Below are 21,970 nucleotides of genomic sequence, written 5' to 3' on the forward strand. Positions count from 1 at the left end.
TTTAAGATGTTAGCATCAAAATTTGGAGTAAACAACCTTAACGCATGGATCTATCCTGCCATGAATCAATAGTTCAAGCTTCCAGGAGGAATGAATCTCTGAGGAATGTTTATAGTACATTGGAAAACAGACGTTTGATAATAGGTGTGCTTCATTATTGACTCACCAGACGCCTGCACCTCGTTGACGTACTGCAGCAGTTCCTGGCCCTGGTGGATGACGTGGAAGGCCAGGTTGTTCATGGTCAGGGCTTTATCAGCATGGTGCTGCAGTCTCTGTTCAGCCAGCGTCAGGTCTTCTGTATCAAACTCATTCATCTGCTGCGACAGCTCCTCATTCCACGAGTCCAGATCTGAGATAATCTGCAAAAGAAGATACAACAGTATGAGATCACCCAGGACAAGAAAAAGAGAGACCTGACTTGACACGCTCTTATATATAAAAGTTAATGTGTTTGTACTTCTTTTATATCCCGGTACAGACTTGAACCTGAATGTACACAGACTCGTGGGGACCAAAACTGACAGGTAAACGCGCTAATAAATCACACAGAATGAAGTATTTTAAAATGCAGATTGCTTCCTGTAAGGGTTGGGTTTAGGGGTCAGGGGATAGTATATGTGGTTTGTAGTAGAAATATCATTATGTCTATGACAAGAACAAGTCTGTGTGTGTGCACTTGTTTTTATATCCTGGTGGGGACTTAAACCTGAATGCACACAGACTCATGGGGACTTGTGTCACTGTGAGGACCAAAATTGAGGTCTTCATGGGTAAAAACGCTTTATAACACACAGACAATGAAATATTTTGAAAATGTAATTCTAAGTCCAGACTGTTTTTCTGTGAGGGTCGGGTTTAGGGGTATGGTTGGGGTAGCGGGGTAGAATATATAGTTTGTATAGTAGAAATGTCATTACGTCTAAGAGAGTCCCCACAGGGATATAGAAAAAAGTCTGTGTCTGTATCTCTTTACAAAGTCTATTTGAATGTATATTTGTGTGTGTGTGTGTGTGTGTGTGTGTGTGTGTGGGCAGGAGAGAGAGAGAGAGAGTAATCACTTTTGGGTGCAGATCATCCTTGAAGACTGCTGCTTATTAATCGCTAGTAAATCATATTAGACATCAGGGAGTCACTAACGGTGTGACGATGGGAAAACTGCCCTAGTTTAAGAAATTGCTCATTTCAAATGAGGATTCTGCTATTATTTATTCTTTCTAACATTAGGTCAAAGCCGTATGGCTTTTATTCTCATTAGAACACTCAAATAATGGCTGCTGAAATATAATGAAAATAAATGAGATTAAATGATCTATGAAGGAAAAAAAACTTGTGTGGTTTGGAACAAAACCAGGGTGGGTGAGTAAAAAACAAACAAAGTCACCCACAGACATTTTGTTTCATTTACATGTTATTAACATGCATTTATCAGACCACTTTTTTGTGATTTTTTTGTAGGGTGATGTCATTGGCCCATAAACATTTCTTGCCTGCACTCGAGTTCGTTCTCCCGAGGTAATCTGGAAATGTGTTCAGTTCTAAATGTTATTTTATTTAACAAACCAGTTTGTGTTTTGGCACTGAAGCATATAGTGAACTGGTTTTGAAGCACTTCATCTCAGATGTAATTCTGTATTCTTGTTTATCTAGTAACTGACCAACAAAATATACGTAAAAATGAAGATACAAATTATACCACAAATTACATCACATTTCCTTCTTGTTATCAAAGTATTTCATGATCAAAAATATTTGACAATTTTTTTAATAATTTTTTTGTAATAAAAATTACGATTTCCCAGAAATTTGCAGAAAATTTTGTGATGTATGGTTATATATATATATATATATATATATATATATATATATATATATATATATATATATATATATATATACACATACATACACACACATATATATATACACACATATATATTTCAATGTGGTGATGTCATTGGCCCATGAACATTTCTTGCTTGCTATTAAACTATTTCATGAGCGATTTTTTTCTTGTGATTTTTTTGTAATAAAAATTATGATTTTGTGGAGGTAATTCCCAGAAATTAGCTGACAATTTTGCAATTAAAAAAAAAAAAAAAAAATAATAATAATAATAATAATAATAATAATAATAATATATATATATATATATATATATATATATATATATATATATATATATATATATATATATATATATATATATATATATATATGTGCCATATTAGGTAGCCTACTATGTTAGGTGTGCAACCTGACACAATGACACAAATCATAAAAATAAAGCTTCTTTCAAGATCTAAAACAGATCTAAATGGTGGGGATTAAGCCAAAGGAAGGTTGCATAACTCTTATTTTTATCCACGATCTTACTTTCTTTCTCTCTCTCTCAGATCTTACTCCTTAGAGCATCTGACATCATGTTTCTCACTCAGGACACGCATTAGGGCTTCCCCTACCGTAATACACCTAAAACACGGATTGCTGTAAAACTCGTCAATGGCAGGGAAGCATTTTCTTTTCTTAACTGCACGGAAAGAGTTAAGCGAAATCATTTATCGATTTAACGCAGATCATAACACCAGCCATACATGTAAAGCACAAAAATGTCCTTCAATTTAATTAAATTTGCTTGTTTATTTGGCAGGGAAAGTGTACATTAATTAGCATTTCTGCAAATGCACCAGAATTAGCCCTAGCCCTAGTTGTCGGTCATGTCCTGCAGCCGTTTTCCTTGAACCAATCTCCATCATTGTAAACTGCTTGCTTTTTCTGTCTGTTCCACTGCTCCGTTTGTTTGATGTTTTCTCCCACTTTCTTTTGCAGTCTGAATCGACAAACGCACAAGACGCTCAATTCAAAAAATCACTCTCGCTTCATCCATGTCTGCTTTTTTGCACAGGCTGTAAAGCAACCCCCCACCCCATTCTATGTAATGTAATGATTGTGAGGGAGCAGGTGAAACGTCATATTTCAAGAGACACTCAAATACATCACGTGCGCTGCGTATGCAACATCTTTAAGTCATGTTAAACAAATAATTGCAAACTGAAATAAATATCATTGGATTATATCATTTGGAATTGGATGTTTTATGAGATTATTTCAGTTTTTTTGTGATTATTTTGCGTTTAATTAAAAATTTTGCAGGATCACAAAAATTTGCGACTTTTTGTGTTGGATTCAGCGATTGAGGAATCCAAAAAAACTAGGGGGTCTGATTTATCTCTACCCATTCTCAAGGAGTAAAAGCCAAATACAGGTGTAAAAAAGGCTGGTGCCAAATATAAAAACTATATATAAAAATATATGCACTCTGTAACCTTTCCACGATTTTCTTTTTGTGATCATTTGTACATTTCTGAGCTTTTTGTACAATTTTAGACCAAAATATGGGAGAAAAAAAACTCAATAATAATAATAAAAAATAATAATAATAATAAACCTGCTAAATTAATTGGACTTATGATCTCTGATGATTTGAAGTGCTTCACTCATGCTCATTTGTACATAATACTTGGACAAAATCATGCTTAATGGATTAAATTAAGTGTTAATGTAAAAGAGACAAAATCAAAAGATTAAGAGCAAACAGGAACCCATCACCTATCTGTAATGATCCGACCAAAATGCATCTGAATACCAAGTGTAAACAGGGCCTTCCTTATGTATTGAGTAAACTCACATCTATGGCGTCCCGCTCAAAGATCCTGAGCTGCAGGAAAAGCTCCAGCTTGATCTTCCTCTCCTGGAAAAGCTCCTCCATCTGAGCCTGAGCCTCATCCAGCTGCTGCAGGACGCTCTCGATGTGGTTGATGGAGCTGTTGTGAGGCGTCTTGTTGCTGGAGATGGCCAGGTCTCTGCATGTGGACAGAGGGAGAGGTGTTATATTTGATCTAGTCTGTCAGAGAGGCTTCCTACAATGCTGTCTTTGGGAAAAGTCAAAGCTTTAATGGAAGTTAAACAATTTAAGGAATGTTTGGAATTTTTAATCCCAGGTCGGATGGAATTTTAGGAATTGTTCTTGCCAATTGTATCTTGTTTACATGGACACAATGCTTTTATTTGCACTTCCAGTGTCTTATTTGCCTCGAGGATTGAGAGGGGTCAAATTAAGGAGTCCGTAAGGATCACACAAAGTGTATACTGGGGAAGTCAAAAACTGTCATGATGTACATTGAAGATCAAATCTAAAGAACAACCCATAATTTAACCAGAGCATAGTCTTAAGTCACGATCAGATCACACGATTTCATCACGATTTCCTATTCGTCAAGATTCGTAAACAACAAATAGACATCATGACAAGATTCAATTGTTTCTTCTCGTCCATTGTGGCATAATTCACAACAACCGATACCATGTCTGCAACACCTCACGACACTATCGTAGTAAGTCTAGCATGTTTAATTTTTCCCCTGATCTTCACAACGAGTTCCGTCATGTGGATGACAAAGCAATAAGAGCACATCATTTATCAGTTATACCCGCAGGTACTGCCGCTAATCCAGTAATCAAAAAAATAGGCTGCATAGTTACTCATGGGTGGGTCACGAGTGGATAAGATCAATCATTGGTTATACACATTTTAACTACTTCCTCTAAAATATTAAGGTGTTTTGAGCAATTTTATTAGACAGACTGCCACAAATATGCAGAAATCTCCATTCTCACAACGTGTGTCTGAGTTCTCTCAGCCTTCCGACCGAGTTTGTTTTCCCGAGGTATTCTGGAAGGAGAATAAGTTTATCTTATGGAAAGATATTTCTAAAGTAAAAAAAACATTAGACATTTGATTGTCAAATTAATAATATGGTACAAAATAGTTTTTCCTATCTTAGATCTATACCAGAGGTGGCTAACCCTGCTCCTGGAGAGCCGCCTTCCTGCAGATTTCAGTTGCAACCCATATCAAACACACCTGCCTGTAATTATCACGTGGTGTTCAGGTCCTAATTAATTGGTTCAGGTGTGTTTGATATGGGTAGCAACTGAAATCTGCAGGAAGGCGGCTCTCCAGGAACAGGGTTGGCCACCCCTGATCTATACCAATATAAATAAGTTAAAATCTATCCTTTAAGAAATTGCAGAAAATGTCTTTATATTTGGATTAGTTATGCACTGTATCTGTGTGTGAGTCAGGGTTCTCTGTCTCGCTTGCAGCTTGTACAGAATTCAGCGAGAACACATTACACCAGTACTTGTTTCTCTACACTGGCTGCCAATCCAACTTAGAATTCAGTACAAAGTTCTGTTGTATGTTTATAAATCCCTTTATTGCCTGGCCCCTGAGTATATTTCTGAGCTAATTATTATGCACCAACCTGTGAGATCTCTTCGCTCTATGGATTGTCTCTATTTGCAAGTTCCGAGATCACGCTTAAAATGTCGAGGTGATAGAGCTTTCTCGGTAGCGGCTCCAAGGAACGATCTCCCACTCTCTTTAAGAACAGCTCAAACTTTTGAGTCTTATCAGAGGTCACTGAAAACACACTTATTTTCTTTAGCTTTTAATCATGTGATGTGAGTTTGTGTTTTTTGGTTTTATGTATATTTTACATGCGTTATATGTGTTTTATGTACAGCACTTTGGTAATCATTGTGAATTGTGAAAGCGCTATAGAAATAAAGCGAGTTGAGTTACCAAGAAGTGAGAGAAAACTACTCTGGTGCTTATTAAATTACACTGGCTTCCTGTACATTACTGGACTCATGTTATTATATGTTATGCATGATTTAGCACCAGAATATATTTCTGACTTAACCCTATAAGGAATTACCACGATCCCCACGATCTCATGTAAGGTGATCAAAGCTTCTCTGTTGTTTTTCAAAATGACATGTCAGTGAAATCTTCTTAAACACTCTTTCTGTATTTCAAAGCGCACTTAAAACTCATTTATTTTCCCTAGAATTTGATCATGTTTTATGATTTGTTCTTGGTTGTTGTGTGTATGTTTTTTAAAATTCAGCTGAAGTCACAATTACACTACGATTCTTTGGATTCATCTTCAATGCCTCCTCCTTCATCTTACCCCAGACATGCTCAATAATGTTCATGTCTGGTGACTGAGCAGGCCAATCCTTAAGCATCTCGACCTTTTTTGCTGTTAGGAACTTTGATATGGAGGCTGAAGTATGAGAAGGAGTGCTTTCCTGCAGAAGAATTTGCCCTCTCCTGTGGTTTGTAATGCAATGGGCAGCACAAATGTCTTGATACCTCAGGCTGTTGATGCTGCCATCTACTCTGCAGATCTCCCCTATACTGAATGTAACCCCAAACCATGATTTATCCTTCACCAAACTTGACTGATTTCTGTGAGAATCTTGGGTTCATGTGGGTTCCAGTAGGTCTTCTGCGGTATTTGTGAGGATTGGAGAGTTCAACACATGATTCATTGGAAAAAATCTACCTTCTAGCCTTTAAATGTCACTTTAAATTGTGTAGAAGTGTCTTGAAAAATATCTAGTAAAATATTATGTACTGTCATCATGGCAAAGATAAAATAATTCAGTTATAAGAAATAAGTTATTATAACTTATATTTTTAGAAATGTGTTGAAAAAATATTCTTTTCAAAAAAAAAAAATATGTAGGGGGGCTAATAATCCTGACTTCAACTGTATATGTATATTTTGACTTTGTCTTCTGTACAGCATTTTGGCCCCAAATTATGGACTTGAAAGTTCTTTATAAATAAAGTAAATGAAGTTTGGTGTAAGCCGAAGTTTCAATGGCAGCTTTCACAGCACTTCGAATGAATCACGCAAAATGAGCAGTCGCAGCAGAGTTCATTAATTCTACATGGAGTGTGAAAATAAAGCGCCTGCAGATGCTGGAGTCAGTAAAAACAGGGCTAATTGAGTTTAAAAAGCTAACTTTAGTTTCATTGTGTAGCTCCAGCCTCCGTGGGATACAAGTAAACGATCAGCAGAACATTGACCCTAAAACTAACAAAATCCGACAACTGTTAGAGGAAGTGACTTGAGGCTTGAAATTTAAATGTCAGAAAACAACAAAAGCCAGCACTAATGAGATTAAAAATTCATTAAAAATTTGAAATGATATGCTCCTTAAAGCGTTATCTCCAAACGAGAGGGAGGATTACAAGCCCACTGGAAAGATAATATGTAAAATATGCGACATTATCCTCTCTTCGTTAAAAAGGTTAATGATCAGGGACAGTTTTAGTAATAATTGTATAACAGAATGATGGGGGGAAAGAAAGCAAGACGTCCTTTCATCCCGTCTCAAAGGACACAAGCGGGATAGCTCTGATTAAACTTTATTAAAAACAAATGGCGTAATAAAGTAAAAATCAAAGTTATGGTGGTGATAAAAGCTCTCTGTAGAGAAGCTCTTCTCATGTCGATGTGCTTTTATCATTCTGCAGGACTTAAAACAGATTATTAGCCCTTTTCCTTTTTAAATATTTCCTAAATTATGTTTAACAGAGCAAGACATTTTTCACAGTATGTCTGATAATATTTTTTCTTCTGGAGAAAGTCTTATTTGTTTTATTTCAGCTAGAATAAAAGCTGTTTTTATTTTTTAAAACCATTTTAAGGTCAATATTATTAGCCCCCTTAACCACTTAAACTCTGCTGATATTTTGGGATTTCCGCCTGGATTTTGCCTACCCAAATTTAAAAGCTTCCCAAAATCCACATACAGAGGTGTAAATGCAAAAATTTGGTATCATTTTAAAGAAAACCCTTTGAATTTTAATAAAACACTATTGAAGGTGTTTAAAAAATCTGTATATGTTGTCTGTGTTATAATAAACAGCTAAAAAAAGAAGCGCTTTTTGTATTTTTTTTTATAAACTCAAATTTGAAATTGTACCTGTTAGGTTCTGTGTGGTCTAGCGTGCTGTAATTAATTTTGGTGGTTTCTGCACATGTCTGTAATCATAGGAAAAAAGAAAAATGTCTCTACCATAATCTATGCAAAAGTTATTGCATTCCAACTGATGAGAGGTGCTGTACAAGCCACAGGGACCGATGATTGTTTTCATATTTCACTATTCTTTTGTTTGATCAAACATAATTCACTGTGTTTGAACCACATCAGACATATAAAAGGATTACTGATCCACATCCCCTCAAAAACAGAGGAGAATGGCTCTGAAGGGCACAGCATAAGGTAAGAGATGACAGCTGTGTGCTATCTGGGGCTGCTCATTGATCATGAATGTATTGTTTACAGTTCTGCGCCATGGAAACACCGCGATTCATTCGACAACTGTTTGACATATGAATATAATTCAGTAAAAAGAATGCTAGAACTGTATGAGCACCGGCAAGAGCTTTCATTTGAGCTATAACTTGTATATGTGTCATATAAAAAAATATGAAAATGAACCAATGTAAAATACCTAGCTTGTGTATCCAAAATACTGTGTATTCAAGTGTGAATAACTTTTATACAGTTAAATAAAAATCAAAGTGATGAATATAGAAAAGTGATAAAATATAGATTCTACACTTTCAAACGACACCACTTACGGGGGTCTGGTGCAACCCTAGCCCTTTAAATCTTAAAGCGAAAGTCGATGACGTCGCAGAGTTTAAGTGGTTAAGCAATATTTCTTTAGATTGTCTACCGAACAAACCAATGTTATACAATGACTTGCCTAATTACCCTAACTTACTATGATACTATGATGGCAGTCCTGCAAAGAGAGTAAGTGAGATGCTGATTACTCTTGTGAGAGTGCGTCACGTCTCAGCGGTGTGTTGGTGTGAGCTGGGGACCTTTCTGTTTGTACCTCTGGGCTCTTGGGGTTTAAGTATTACCTCTGCATAATTAACTGGCCGGTTATGAAAGCAGGATTATGTAAGACACTAGAGAAAGAGAGAATAACAGTAGGAGCCATAAAGAGAGAGAGAGAAATCACATGTGTACTGACCAATTTGCAAGTGGAGGAGGAGGAGAATTAAGCCACATGCCTTTATCTGCTTTTATTTGAAAGACATCTGTGGTCGGGGAAATTATTTTTAAAATATATATTACATTTGTATTAACAGAATTGCATAATATATTCTTCGGGTTGAATACTTACAAGTATTTAAGGATTGTTATTAAAAATGAAAAAAAAAATGTATAAACTAAATTATTAAAATGATTTTATACATACATTATGCATACATTATATATACATTATGTACACACACAAGAAATTATATAATTGTGAGTGCTAGTTTGATGGGATGATATTTAAAAACAATTAATTTTTTATAAAATATATTACAATTTAATTTATCTATTCAAATTTTTTTTAAATATCTATATAATTGTGACTGCTAAATTGATGTGATATTTTACTATATATATATATATATATATATATATATATATATATATATATATATATATTATTTAAAAAATATTACACTTACAGTAAAATAATCGCATAAAATATTATTCAGATAAGAATTAATATATATTGCAAAAACTGAATAAAAATCATTTTAGATTTAAAAAATATCATTATTACTGGTTAATTGATGTGATGATATTGAAAAAAGATATAACATTTACAGTAACATAATTATATATTATTTAGATTTAATATTTAAGGATTGTTATTAAAATGCATTTATATATATATATATATATATATATATATATATATATATATATATATATATATATATATATATATATATACACACATACATATATATCTATCTATCTATCCATCCATCCATCCATCCAAATAAATTTATATATGTATATATGTGTGTGTGTGTGTGTGTGTGTGTGTGTGTGTGTGTGTGTGTGTGTGTGTGTGTGTGTGTGTGTGTGTAAATTTTAAACAAATAAATATATAACTGAATAACTACACTGTATTATAAATAAATACTGATATATGCAACATTTTTTTGAAACATCAACACTTTTACCAGCTCATTAATGATTTAATATTAGAACTTTTGATTTTCTGGCTTTACATCCTTCATAAAAAGATGCATAACATTTCTTTAAGAACTACATATTTTCTATGATATAGATGTTTTTTTTAAGCCTAACTTTCTTCTCAGGACCAAATATTTTACAATATGCAAATGTAGCTTAGATGAAAAAAAATCTACTAATTTTAAACTTTTATATATTGACCTTATTCTAAAATGCGGAAGTGCGCCTGTTTTCGCGATTGTCTTAGAACTTCCGATTCAGTCGCAAATGAGAGAAATGACAAGGAATAATAAACGGCAGAAAATGGCCAAACTACTTGCTCAACAAACAAATGTTTGCATGACTACACAGACCAAGTAGCATAATATAATAAGAAAATATTAAATTGCAACATCAAGCAGCGTAACGAGCAGTTGTTAACGTCAAAAAATGAAGTGAATGTGACCGGAAGTCTCGAGACAAAAAGATTCAAATGGCAGCGCCCGCTCGTCAGCTGAGAATAAGGTGAATAGATATGCATTTTTTTTATCCTTGACAGCCCAAGATTTTCTCTTAGATTATATAATAAAATAAATAAATAAATAATAACATTTTATTTCATGCATCATCAATAACTTGTTAAATATATTTTACTCTTTTACACAACTCTAAAATCCTCAGAACTCATCTTTTTAAACTTCTAAAAAATGTTATTATTGCATAAATAAATTGAGTCATTTGGGATAGATGAAAGCACTTCTCCAGTGTATCCTTGTTCTTTTTCCTCCAGTGCTGCTGCAGTGAGAGCTGTAGTGATGCGATGTGTCAGAGCTGAACACGTGAGAGATCGTCTGCAAGCGGAGCTCTGAATCTGCCCTGAGGCGCTCTCAGACTCCTCTGCTTCACTTTCTGCTGGAGCTTTCCTTAATCTTCAGCCATCACACTCGTCTGCAGCTCTTCCACATGCAGATCAGACACGTGACCAGCACTGGACAACAAGCACTTCACAGCCGCACTCACCAGCTTACAGTAATGTAGAGGATGTGCAGGACTAAAAATGCCAAGCAGACGCTGATGGATGGAGCTAAATTAGTGTGTGATAGCGCTGAAAGATCATGGAATAAAAATGCGATATTGCAATAATTATATTTTTTACAATATAACATTTCCCTTGAAAATGCTGTTTTTATAAGCTGTTTAAGATCAAACAAACAGGTAAAATATATATTTTATTAGGCGAATATATCGATTTTATACGTTCACTAGAGTGATTCTGATTAATGTTAGCTCCACATCTAACTATCAGGCACCTGTAGAGTTTATGCGTTCGAGTACAACATATACAAATAAAATGGACCAGGTGCTTTTTAAAATGAATGACGGTGAATTAAAGTAAAACCGGTGAGCCGTCTGACAAAAAAGGGCCCTTCTGAATCAAATCAGCAGGATCAAATCGGAAGGATGCCCATCTGGACCTTTCACTTACTTTGAAGGAAGACACTACTGAAATGTAGTAATTTGCCTTAAAAGACAATAATATAATTAAGGTGTTTACGTGAAGTGCTTTTTGAATGTTGTGGCCTAAGGCTTTACACGTTTCCTGCACTTTCACATAATTTTGGGTGACTTTAACTGCAGTTCGGCAGTTCACTTTCACTCATGAACATTTCATTCATGCCCCAGCGACTAACTGGGGTATTGGACACAAATAAGGAGTAAGGACTGGTGGAAGAGTGTTGTTTTAGTGGAATTTAATAACGCCGAATGGAAAGAAAAAACCTCTGCATTTTGCAATGTGTTTGCGAAGTCCTTTACTGTCAGCTGCATGTGTGGATCTTGTCGGAAAAAATGGCGAAAAGTCCTACATGATGGTAATAGTTTGACTGTGGTGTTTACTTCAGTAATGCCACTAATATCTGCAGACTCCACATCCTGCTTTCATTTCTGTTTAGTTCACTTATGACTTCAGTCGGATTAAGGTCATCAAAAAAAATAAAAATAAAATAATAATAATAATAATAATAATAACTCACTGTTTGGAGCTTATGTAGGTCCACAGTTCAAAATTGATGTTTAACTGAATAAACAGTTAGTAAACACAAGCACATCTTATTGAAGATCATTTATTTTCATCACTAATTATCATAGAACAGTTTCTCAAGCAGATTGTGATGCATTTTGGAAACAGGAGATGAGCCCCTGATCTAATGCGCCACCTGGCTTGAGAAACTCGTTCTCAAAGACTTACTTTTAGTCATTATTTGGGTATCACACATATTCTGAATGCCTTCGGCAGAATTCAAACGAGCCATTTTAACCTTGATTAATCTAAATTAAATCCAAGATTACAGTAAGATAAATCTACATTTAAAAAAATATATCAATGCCCACCTATAATATATCTTATTACTAGTTTTGTGGTCCCATTGAATTGTGGCCATTTCTGTATCAGACAATAAATGCTTATTTTTAATGTCATCAGGCATCTGCATACTCCACGTCTTAATATCATTTCTGTTTAGTTCAGTTATGACTTCAGTCGGATTGAGGTCATCAAAAACCACCGTTTACATGATGACTCCTAATCAAAGTATTGTCTTAATTGTTTTAAAATCTATTCAAAGTATTGTTGCCCATGTAAACATGCTCAATGTTCGACTCAACCACACCATCAGAGCTGTGAACTTGGCTTTGTGAAGCAGCATTTTCTATACATGTACGTACATCAGACGCAGGTATGCTATGGCACACACTTATTGACAATGGAAGATGATTCATGGTTAGTCGTGTCAGGAATCCAACCATGTTGTCCTCACAGAAACAGGCTCAGCCATCTCAACTCAATCAGGTAAGCTATATTTTTATGTTTCAATGTAATTAACGCAAGCATAAACGCAGCAAGTAATATGTGAATGATGTTTGCACATGCTTTATAATTTTGGCTCGCGGGAGCGGGGTTGGAGGCCGTGAAAGAAATCAGCCAAACTTGGGTGTGTTGAAAACTCCTGCACTCAGCCTGCGACCTAGAGCCAACGCTTGCCTCCCACCAGTGCCTAGACAGCCATATCACACTGCTACTCATGTGATATTGCTCATATACACTCTGTGATTTGTAAAAATGCATTAAAAAATGCGTAAATAATGCAAATAAATTCATAAAACGCATTTACTTGTGAACTTACCGCTATCAATGAATGAGTTGACTCGATTACATTGAGTACTTTAGTCAAAAAGATCCAGTCATTTGTTCATGGACTACACTGGCTGTGTTATTCGCTGTGTGGAAGGACACACAACCTAACGCATGCTTTCTATTTAATGTCCATGATTTATTTAATGATCCCTTTCTTTCATTTAGGATTTTAGGACTTCCTAGGTGAGAGAAAGATTTCAAAAGCTGGCTTTCACACTAATCAAGCTTGAGTCCACACACCAATACATGAAAGGAAGAAGCTGCGGCAAAAGGAGACATGAAAGCAGAGGACAGATGAGAAGATGCACCTGAGCTGCTGGATGAGATCTTCTCCTTCTTTGATGACGTTTACAGTGAACTGCAGTGTGGTTTGTTGCTGCTGCCCGAAACGCTTGATCAGATCCTGCACGGCTTCCACAGACTCGGCGTACACATCGTCCAGCAACTCCTTCTGCAGCTCCTCCAGCCACGTCCACAACTACACACAAATCACAAATGTACAGTTTTATTACCCACCCCCCCCACTGTACACCATATAATCATGCATTTTTGATTGCTGATGGTTTTCCCTGTTGGGAAGATGTCAATTTTTTATTTTCACTGTAATACGAACATAACAAAAGGGTAGTCTTTTCTAATAGTGCACAACGGGTGGGGGGGTGTGGGTTAACTAACATTAACTAAAAATACCCTATTGTTTAATATGGCCGATAAGTGAATATTATATGCAACAACAGAAAAACTCAATTGTGAAATGTATAAGCATTTAAATAGATTTTCCCTCTGAAAATAATAGTCTCACACACAAAAACCTCCATATTATGCATAAAAGAAATCACAGTCACACACACACACACACACACACACACACACACACACACACACACACACACACACAACAAAAAAACCCTCCACATTATGCATAAAAACACTAGCATTGCTCAGAGAAGGCGATCTGAGAAATGAAGCCTTCTGTTTTGAAGATTACCACTGAAGGAAGTGAATTTGTATCAAAAGCAGGTGCTTTGATGGTTGACGGGGAAAGGCTCTACAGAGAATCTTCCATATTTAAAAGCAAAGAATTGAACTTTTCCTGACTAGATTTTAACAGGCTGACTTTATAACGTCTTTCCTCGGGAGGCTGCGTGTTCCCTTAAAAGCCCTTTAAAGCACTACTGCAGAAAACAACATATTGATGATGTATTTTATTTAATGTCATGTCAGAAACAAAGGCTATTTTTATGACAAGAACATTTCATTAATAAATATACAATTACAAACCACTGAATACATGAATTAAATCCTTTTTAGCATTAATACTTTGTTAAAAATGGCCTTATTTCATAAAAAAAAAGTCTTCTATTGTCATTAAAAGCATGGACAGTCCAGTAGAAGGTGTTTTACTGTAAGACCAATTGTGCCAGAAACAACATCTTAACGTTGCTACTCAAGCATCTGGTTCTTACCTCTTTGACGTGAGTGTGGAAAGCCACTGACATGTCCAGCAGGACCTTGCGCTGCTCCACGCGCCGAACAAAGTCCTGGATTCGGTCCTCCAGCTGATGAGCGGCCTGATAGATCTCCTCTGGGTCACACTCGCCTGTCTGGGCCAGCTGCTCTGCCGCTTCCAGAAGCTTATCCGCATTTGTGTACGTGTTCTGAAGAGGAGAGATGTGTGGATGAAGATGTGCATGTCAACATTAAAGATAATTAAAAAAAAATACTTAAAATCACCTTTGCTATTTGAAATAAATATTGAAACTAAATAATATGGCATAAATGTAAACTTGCTGTCTTGATTTCTTCTTGATTTACATTACAATTTAGATTTTTTCCCCCCAAATTAAGATATGTCAGAGAGGCTGAGAAATTAATAATGTAAACAATATAATAGTTTTTGTTGTTACTTTCTTTGTTTAGAAATAAGAAGAATACGCATATGTTGTAATTCTAGTTCTTCAGAACTGACTTGTTTCTTGCATTTCACGTTTTTGACAATCAACAAAACGAAAAATAAAATAAATGAAACTAAATTGTGACGTGTAAACCATGTGAATGTTAACATTGAGGAGAACTAAAGTCATTAAAAGTAAAATGATTTATGTTACTTGACAATAATATGAAATTGAAACTAAACATGAAAACTAAACTAAACAAAACTAAACATGACTAAAAAATGTTGAGTCAATATTCTGGAGCAAAAATAAGTGTAAATGAATAAGAGTTTACATACTGCAATTATAATTTCTTAGAACGGCACCTTTAGGAATATTTTGGATTTTTTGCCATATGGCAAAGCTGTAACTGTCAAAAGGACAACTTTTGGCCTTGGTTTCTTGTTGGATTTTGTCACAAATTCAGATTTTTTTTTTTTCATTAATTAAAAAAATGAAGAAAATGTAAGAGAGAAACTTCAAAATTAAACAAGTCAAAAAACTGAAAAGAAAATTCTGAGTACATATTGTATTTCTAGTTTCTCAAAACTGCAACATTGTTTCTTGCATTTCATGATTCTAATTATTTATCGACAAAATGTCATATGACATATAAACTACACTAACATTAAAGATAACTAAACCATAAAAGTAAAATCATTATTGTTTCTTGAAAAAAATAATAACTTATATATATATATATATATATGTTTATATATATATATATATATATATATATATATATATTTTTTTTTTTTTTTTTTCCTCTCAGAAATATGCCTTTCTTGAAGTTTAAGATTCTCACTATTTCTGACAAATCTTTCAGACTTGTTTCCTCAGAATAACACGTTATAAGATTAGAATTGTAAATTTAAGAGACAAAAATGCTAGCAATGAATTCAAAATTCACAAAAACAATTTACTTAATTGTGACAACCTAGTAACTAAAAGTCAGATTTTTAAGAAAATAAGTCACTAGTATACATTAAACTCCCATAAGAATGATAGTAGAGTGAGTGTCAAACCTGAGCCACTTCCTCAAAGTCTTCATGGCGTTTCTGCAGAGCTCGAGCGCGATGCAGAGATTTTCCCACCCCTGTGTGCTTGCTGAGAAATGCCTCGCCATGGTTCTCAATCCAGTCCAGAACCTACACACACAGACACACACAGACACACACACAGATACACACACAGATACAAACAGACACACACAGACACAGACACACACACACACACAGATACACACACACAGACACACACACACAGAAAAAAATATTCATTAATTTCTGATACAGCACTAGAGCACTCCAGTCCTCCTTAAGGCAAGAATGTGTCCTGTCAGAACGGTTTACAGTGACTCCCTGGAGGATTTGTAATTATTCGATCCCATTTACCAAAAAAAATGCAGTAAAAAAATATTGCTGTATTTCTGATTTTGACTATATTATAATAACATGCACCTTTTGAAAAGCTGCTTTGGAATGATATTTAATTTATAATCAATACATAATATATAATTTAATATATAAGATATGATTATTGAAATATGTGAATTGAATTGTTTCTCTAAGTGTTTGCTTCCTATAAATTAGTGCAATGACTCTTAAGGTCAAAAAAAGAAACACAATTTTATAGTATGTGTGAAGTCTGTCAATAGTTAAACAGCAAATACACAAGGAATGCTGCAAATTTTGAGAAACAAAAGCTGCAAAATACTTAATACTTAAATACTATTAAAAATGCTTTAATGATTAACTTTACTTAAATAAATGCAGGTCAAATCAAGACAGGTGAGACTGCAGAGTCCAGGACTGAAACCATCATGCAGAAAATGTCATTCTCAGTCAGGCTCATTGCATCCTCAGCACCTGAATAGTGGTTTCCATGGCAACAGTTTCGTTCATCCTCAGAACGAGCCGCTCTGCATTTTTTTGGTCGAACACCTCGATGCAGAAACCCAGTCTCTGCACCAACACACTGAACACAATCTAGCAGAGGCTTATCCTTCACTTCGCAACACACCACTATTTCTGTTTGCGAGCCGAATGCTGTGATCTAAGGGAACTTCAGCCCTGATGTTGTGGTGGTGTTTTCTCTCATGCATTAAAGCGGCAGCGCTCAGTAATTACATGCTGAACTCAAACCTGCTGAGGGAAGTAGGAATTTTGGGAGGGGAAAAAATGAGTGGTAAAAATGTTTGCTGCAGCATAATAAGGAACAGGGAAAGATCTGCAGCTTCAGTCAATGAAAAAACACTGCTAGACTACTTATAATCATAAATAAAATAAATAAGTAAAACAAATAAATAAAAAATACATGTTATTATAAATGCACTACATTTTTTTTATGGTAAAATGAAATTGTTAAATTCCTTTGGTCACACACACGTTAATAAACTAAACAAAATAAAAGTAAATGTCAATGCAATGTAAAGCAAATAGGAACAGTATAGTATGCCAGTAATCATTTTTTAAAAACAAGCAAATATATTATATTAATATAATAAATTATAAAACAATTGAGAAGATATGTTTGTAATGTGTGTATATATATATATATATATATATATATATATATATATATATATATATATATATATATATATGTATATATATATATATATATATATATATATATATATATATATATATATATATATATATATATATGTATATATATATATGTATATATATATATATATATATATATATATATATATATATATATATATATATATATATATATATATATGTATGTATATATGTATATATATATATATATATATATATATATATGTATATATATATATATATATATATATATATATATATATATATATATATATATATATATATACATATATACACATACACACACATATGTACATTATATATATATATATATATATATATATATATATATATATATATATATATATATATATATATATTTTTTTTTTTTTTTTATTAATTAATTCATTTTTTTTTTCAATTGTTTTATGAATTATCTTAAAGCAAGGAATTTTTTACAGCATTTCCTATAATATTTTTTCTTCTGGAGAAAGTCTTAATTGCTTTATTTAGGCTAGAATAAAATGTATATAAAATTGAGAAAAAAATATAAAATAATTAAAATTTAACAGGAGGGCTTAAACTTTCCTTATAATAATATTTATTTTATTTGATACATATTTATCTGCAGCGGAGGCTTGTAAGGTGGGAATGGGATACTTTGTTACCAACATTATAACAAAATGACTGACGAAAATGCATCCGTTAGCATAATATCTTTGAATCACAGTTCCTCCCCTGCCGTCCAAAGCCAAGGCCCCTAAAATCACAGACACGCACCCAGTCGCAACCTTAAGGATGACAGTAAACAACCCACTAGATCATGTCATTTGCCAGTTATACAACTTTATAGTATTTTATAACACTACAATTCCTAACGAAAAAACTATCTAGCCTGTTTTCAGTTGTGTAGCAGCAAAACAATATTTCAAGCATGCAAGGATTTCTGGTCTACTTTCAAGAAACGACTAAAAACTCAACTATTTAGTCTCCACTACACTTCCTAATCTGTAATTGCCTCTCTGAATATCACACTAACTGCACAAAAAAAAAATAAAATAAATAAATACTAATACTACTAAAACTTCCCTTCTTAGACTTTACAGACCTGAAACTTGCTTATAGCACTTATTCATTGTTGCTCTTGGTTGTGTAAATTGCTTCCTTGTCCTCATTTGTAAGTCGCTTTGGATAAAAGCGTCTGCTAAATGACTAAATGCAAATGTAAATGTAAATGTCTTACTCTCTCTCGCGCTTTGTCCTAAAGCGACTACTGTATGCTTAGTGGTTAGCTGGTGGCATGCAGGAATTATAGTCATTACTAAGCCATAAATACATGCCATTTTAGAATGAATATTCAGAGTAGCGGTAAACACTATAGGGAGCGCGTCACAGGTTGTCAATGTTCAATAATGAACCAATGTGAATATAAAACCAACTTGACCTCAGTAAAGCAGGCTAGCGCTCTTCACTGACGTTTTGTTGTTTAACTAAATAAAATTCCACAATATCGATGCTGTAAAAGCTCCCTCATGAAACTGAAAATAGTCTCATCAATCTTCTATCAGAAGATTTCAGTGGCTGAACAACACTTCTGTGCATATAACCTATTCATAATGCAACAAAATCTACATCAGCTTAACCAGTACTATTAATATGTGAAGAGAATTTCAACCAGCATAAACAAAATGTTTCTGAAGACAATCACCTACTGCAACTTTAATATTAATGATTAATGTTTAAATCTGTTAAATGAAAGTTATCCCTTTAGTTATTCATGCAGCCTCCACTTCCCTTCCTTTGTATCTCTTTCACACTCTCTCATCCGCTTGTATCATCTCTACGCTTTTGAAATCGTCCCCCAAAGGTATTATGACACGCCACGTGCAGCCACTCGCACCCACGTGGATCTAGGGGTATTTTTAGGTGAATGAGCATTTGTGTTTGTGTGTGTGTGTGTGTGTGTTACCTGCTGAACGTCCTGCTGGAAAACACACAGCTGCAGACGCTGGTGCAGCCGGACCTTGCGATGTTGCCAGATGTTCTCCAGCTGCCTTTGGTGATGCAGAACCTCATGGATGATGTCCAAAACATGGTTCACCGCCTTGGTGTAATTGGCGGAAGCTGTCAGCGAATCAGCACTGCCGGGCGTCAAGGGGCGCTGAAGTTTGTCCAATAAGGCTTTTCCGTCTTGGCTCACCTGGGAATAATTACAATTGCACAAACCAGTTATGCTACATTAAGTGGATGAAGTTATTAGGTGATTCTTAATAACAGAACATGTTATATAATATACATCATTCATTCATTCATTTTAATTATATATTCACATACAGTTGAAATCAGAATTATTAGCCCTCCTGTTAAATTTGAATTCTTTTATATTTATTTCCTTCATTTTTCTGTTTAACTGAGAAGTTTAACACATTTCTAAACATAACAGTTTTAATAACTCATTTCTAAGAGCTGATTTATTTGATCTTTGCCATGATGACAGCATATAACATTTGGCTAGATGTTTTTCTAGATACTACTGTTCAGTTTAAAGAGACATTTAAAGACTTTATTGGGTTAATTAGGCAAGTTGGAGTAGAAGTTTCACTTCTGAATGAGTCTGTTTTTTAAACGAATCAAGTAAGTCAATAGCACCTGTAAGAACCAGTTATGCATAATGTGATAATAATTTAGTTAAAAAGGTTAAAACATGATTAAAATTGATATTTAAATATAATAAGAATGCGTTGTGATTGTATTATTTAAATTGCATAATTTAATAATTGATACAATTTAAAAACCTTCACTTTGGTATTTTGGCTTCCGACAATAATACGTCATAAGGTCATTAGTTTATACGTTTAAGTCAGATTGCACTTATGGATGTTGGAAGCAACATAGTTTTTTTGACCGACCCTGTTTGAGTCTATTATAACTGTATTTTTGTTTGCATTTCTTCAGTCAACCCTTTTTAACCCTTAAAGACCGAAACAGACACCCGCGGCTAAAAATAGGTATTGTTCTTAATTGTTTAATAACTTTTGATCGGCCATACAATTCAAAGATTGGCATAAAGAAGAGAGTCTCAGCTTTATATCGCTGTAAAACATTACATTCACGGACCTTCGGAGGCTCCGGAAACAGTGTGGTTATGTCATAACATTTTGACAACGCTGATTTGACAAAGGAACGCTCGTAGCTTGTGTCTCCGGACAAACCAGACATGATGCATTGACGCATTGTCCCTTCTCCATGCCCAGATTGGTTCAAACTCGCTCTCTCTGAACCAATAAGCATAGGTTTTGCTTAGTGGACCAGCAAGCAGCTATTTGAACAATCCGGAATGAGAAATAGGCTGCACATTTACGCACGGCTAAATAAAACTAAAAAAAAAAAAGTTTTGCATGAAATAATACTCATACTAAGTACTTTTGCGTGCACAACAGCACAAAAACATGACAAAACAGTGACACAGCAAAGACGAAGTGCTGGTCTTGCTGTTTTCAAAGGACGCATATGACGGTGCGGCTGTTTGTCTGCAACACAAAAGTTGAGAAGCAGCAGGGTCAACACCATATCTATGCTAGCACATAAAACCTAAGGATGGTCCACATTGAATTTAGTTTAGTTTATAGTATAGTTAATATTTATATTTAATTTTTTACTGAGGATTTGCACCATGTTTATTTGGACTTTGACGCATTATTTCTTATTTCTTACTCTTCATTTGTTCATTGTAAGTGATGTTGTTTATGGGAACTGAAAATATATTATTTGGAAAAAGTCAAACTTGTTTCAGTGTTCTGTTATTTTGTAACATTTTTTTTGTTTAGTTCATTCCCAGAACTTTTTTGCAAATACATTGTCAGTAAATAAATGCACTTGTTTTTTCCTCACTGAAAGACGCCTTAGAATAACATTGACATAAATTGCTATAACTTGCTCAGGGAAAGGTGGATGTAGACAAAATTATTTTGGAAGTATAAAACATCATAGTGTGTATTTCTAAAGAAAAAAAAAAACTTCATGAGGTTTTGTTTGTAATAACTAGAAAACGGCCTTTTTAAAAAAACTAAAATTCTGGAATATTTTCTGTGTTCATATGTTTTTGGACCAAAAAATCTTTTAGACTAGACCTTTAAATGATACAGATTGAAGCTTCAGGTTCTCCTGTTTAAAATAATATATGACACTTGAGGCTGACTGCTAAAATAACAATAAAACTGCTTTTTAAATTTTTTTAATTTTTTTTTAATATTTTTTTTTAATTAATTAATTAATTAGGTGCCAACAAAATACCTCTAGGTCTTTAAGGGTTAAAAGAAGATTCAATCTTACTCGCGTTTTTTCAAATACTGGTTGTTGGAATAGAAGCT

General features: G+C 34.1%; 1 protein-coding gene across 40 annotated transcripts in view; it reads right to left on the reverse strand.

Annotated features, from left to right (window-relative positions):
* trioa (trio Rho guanine nucleotide exchange factor a) overlaps positions 1–21,970 on the reverse strand; it is a 784,286-nt gene that overhangs the window by 652,868 nt on the left and 109,448 nt on the right. For all 40 annotated transcript variants that reach the window (XR_012394606.1, XR_012394601.1, XR_012394600.1 and 37 more), the window contains 6 exons: positions 19,570–19,800; positions 16,056–16,178; positions 14,563–14,754; positions 13,405–13,574; positions 3,689–3,863; positions 167–362 (listed from right to left, as the gene is read on the reverse strand). Coding sequence is in view for 14 of the 40 variants with exons in the window: in XM_073930886.1 (XP_073786987.1) it covers positions 167–362; positions 3,689–3,863; positions 13,405–13,574; positions 14,563–14,754; positions 16,056–16,178; positions 19,570–19,800 (1,087 nt within the window). In the remaining 26 variants the exon portion in view is untranslated. The remainder of the gene's footprint in view (positions 1–166; positions 363–3,688; positions 3,864–13,404; positions 13,575–14,562; positions 14,755–16,055; positions 16,179–19,569; positions 19,801–21,970) is intronic.

This window comes from Danio rerio, chromosome 19, assembly GCF_049306965.1.
Source record: "Danio rerio strain Tuebingen ecotype United States chromosome 19, GRCz12tu, whole genome shotgun sequence".
Classification (NCBI taxonomy): domain Eukaryota; kingdom Metazoa; phylum Chordata; class Actinopteri; order Cypriniformes; family Danionidae; genus Danio; species Danio rerio.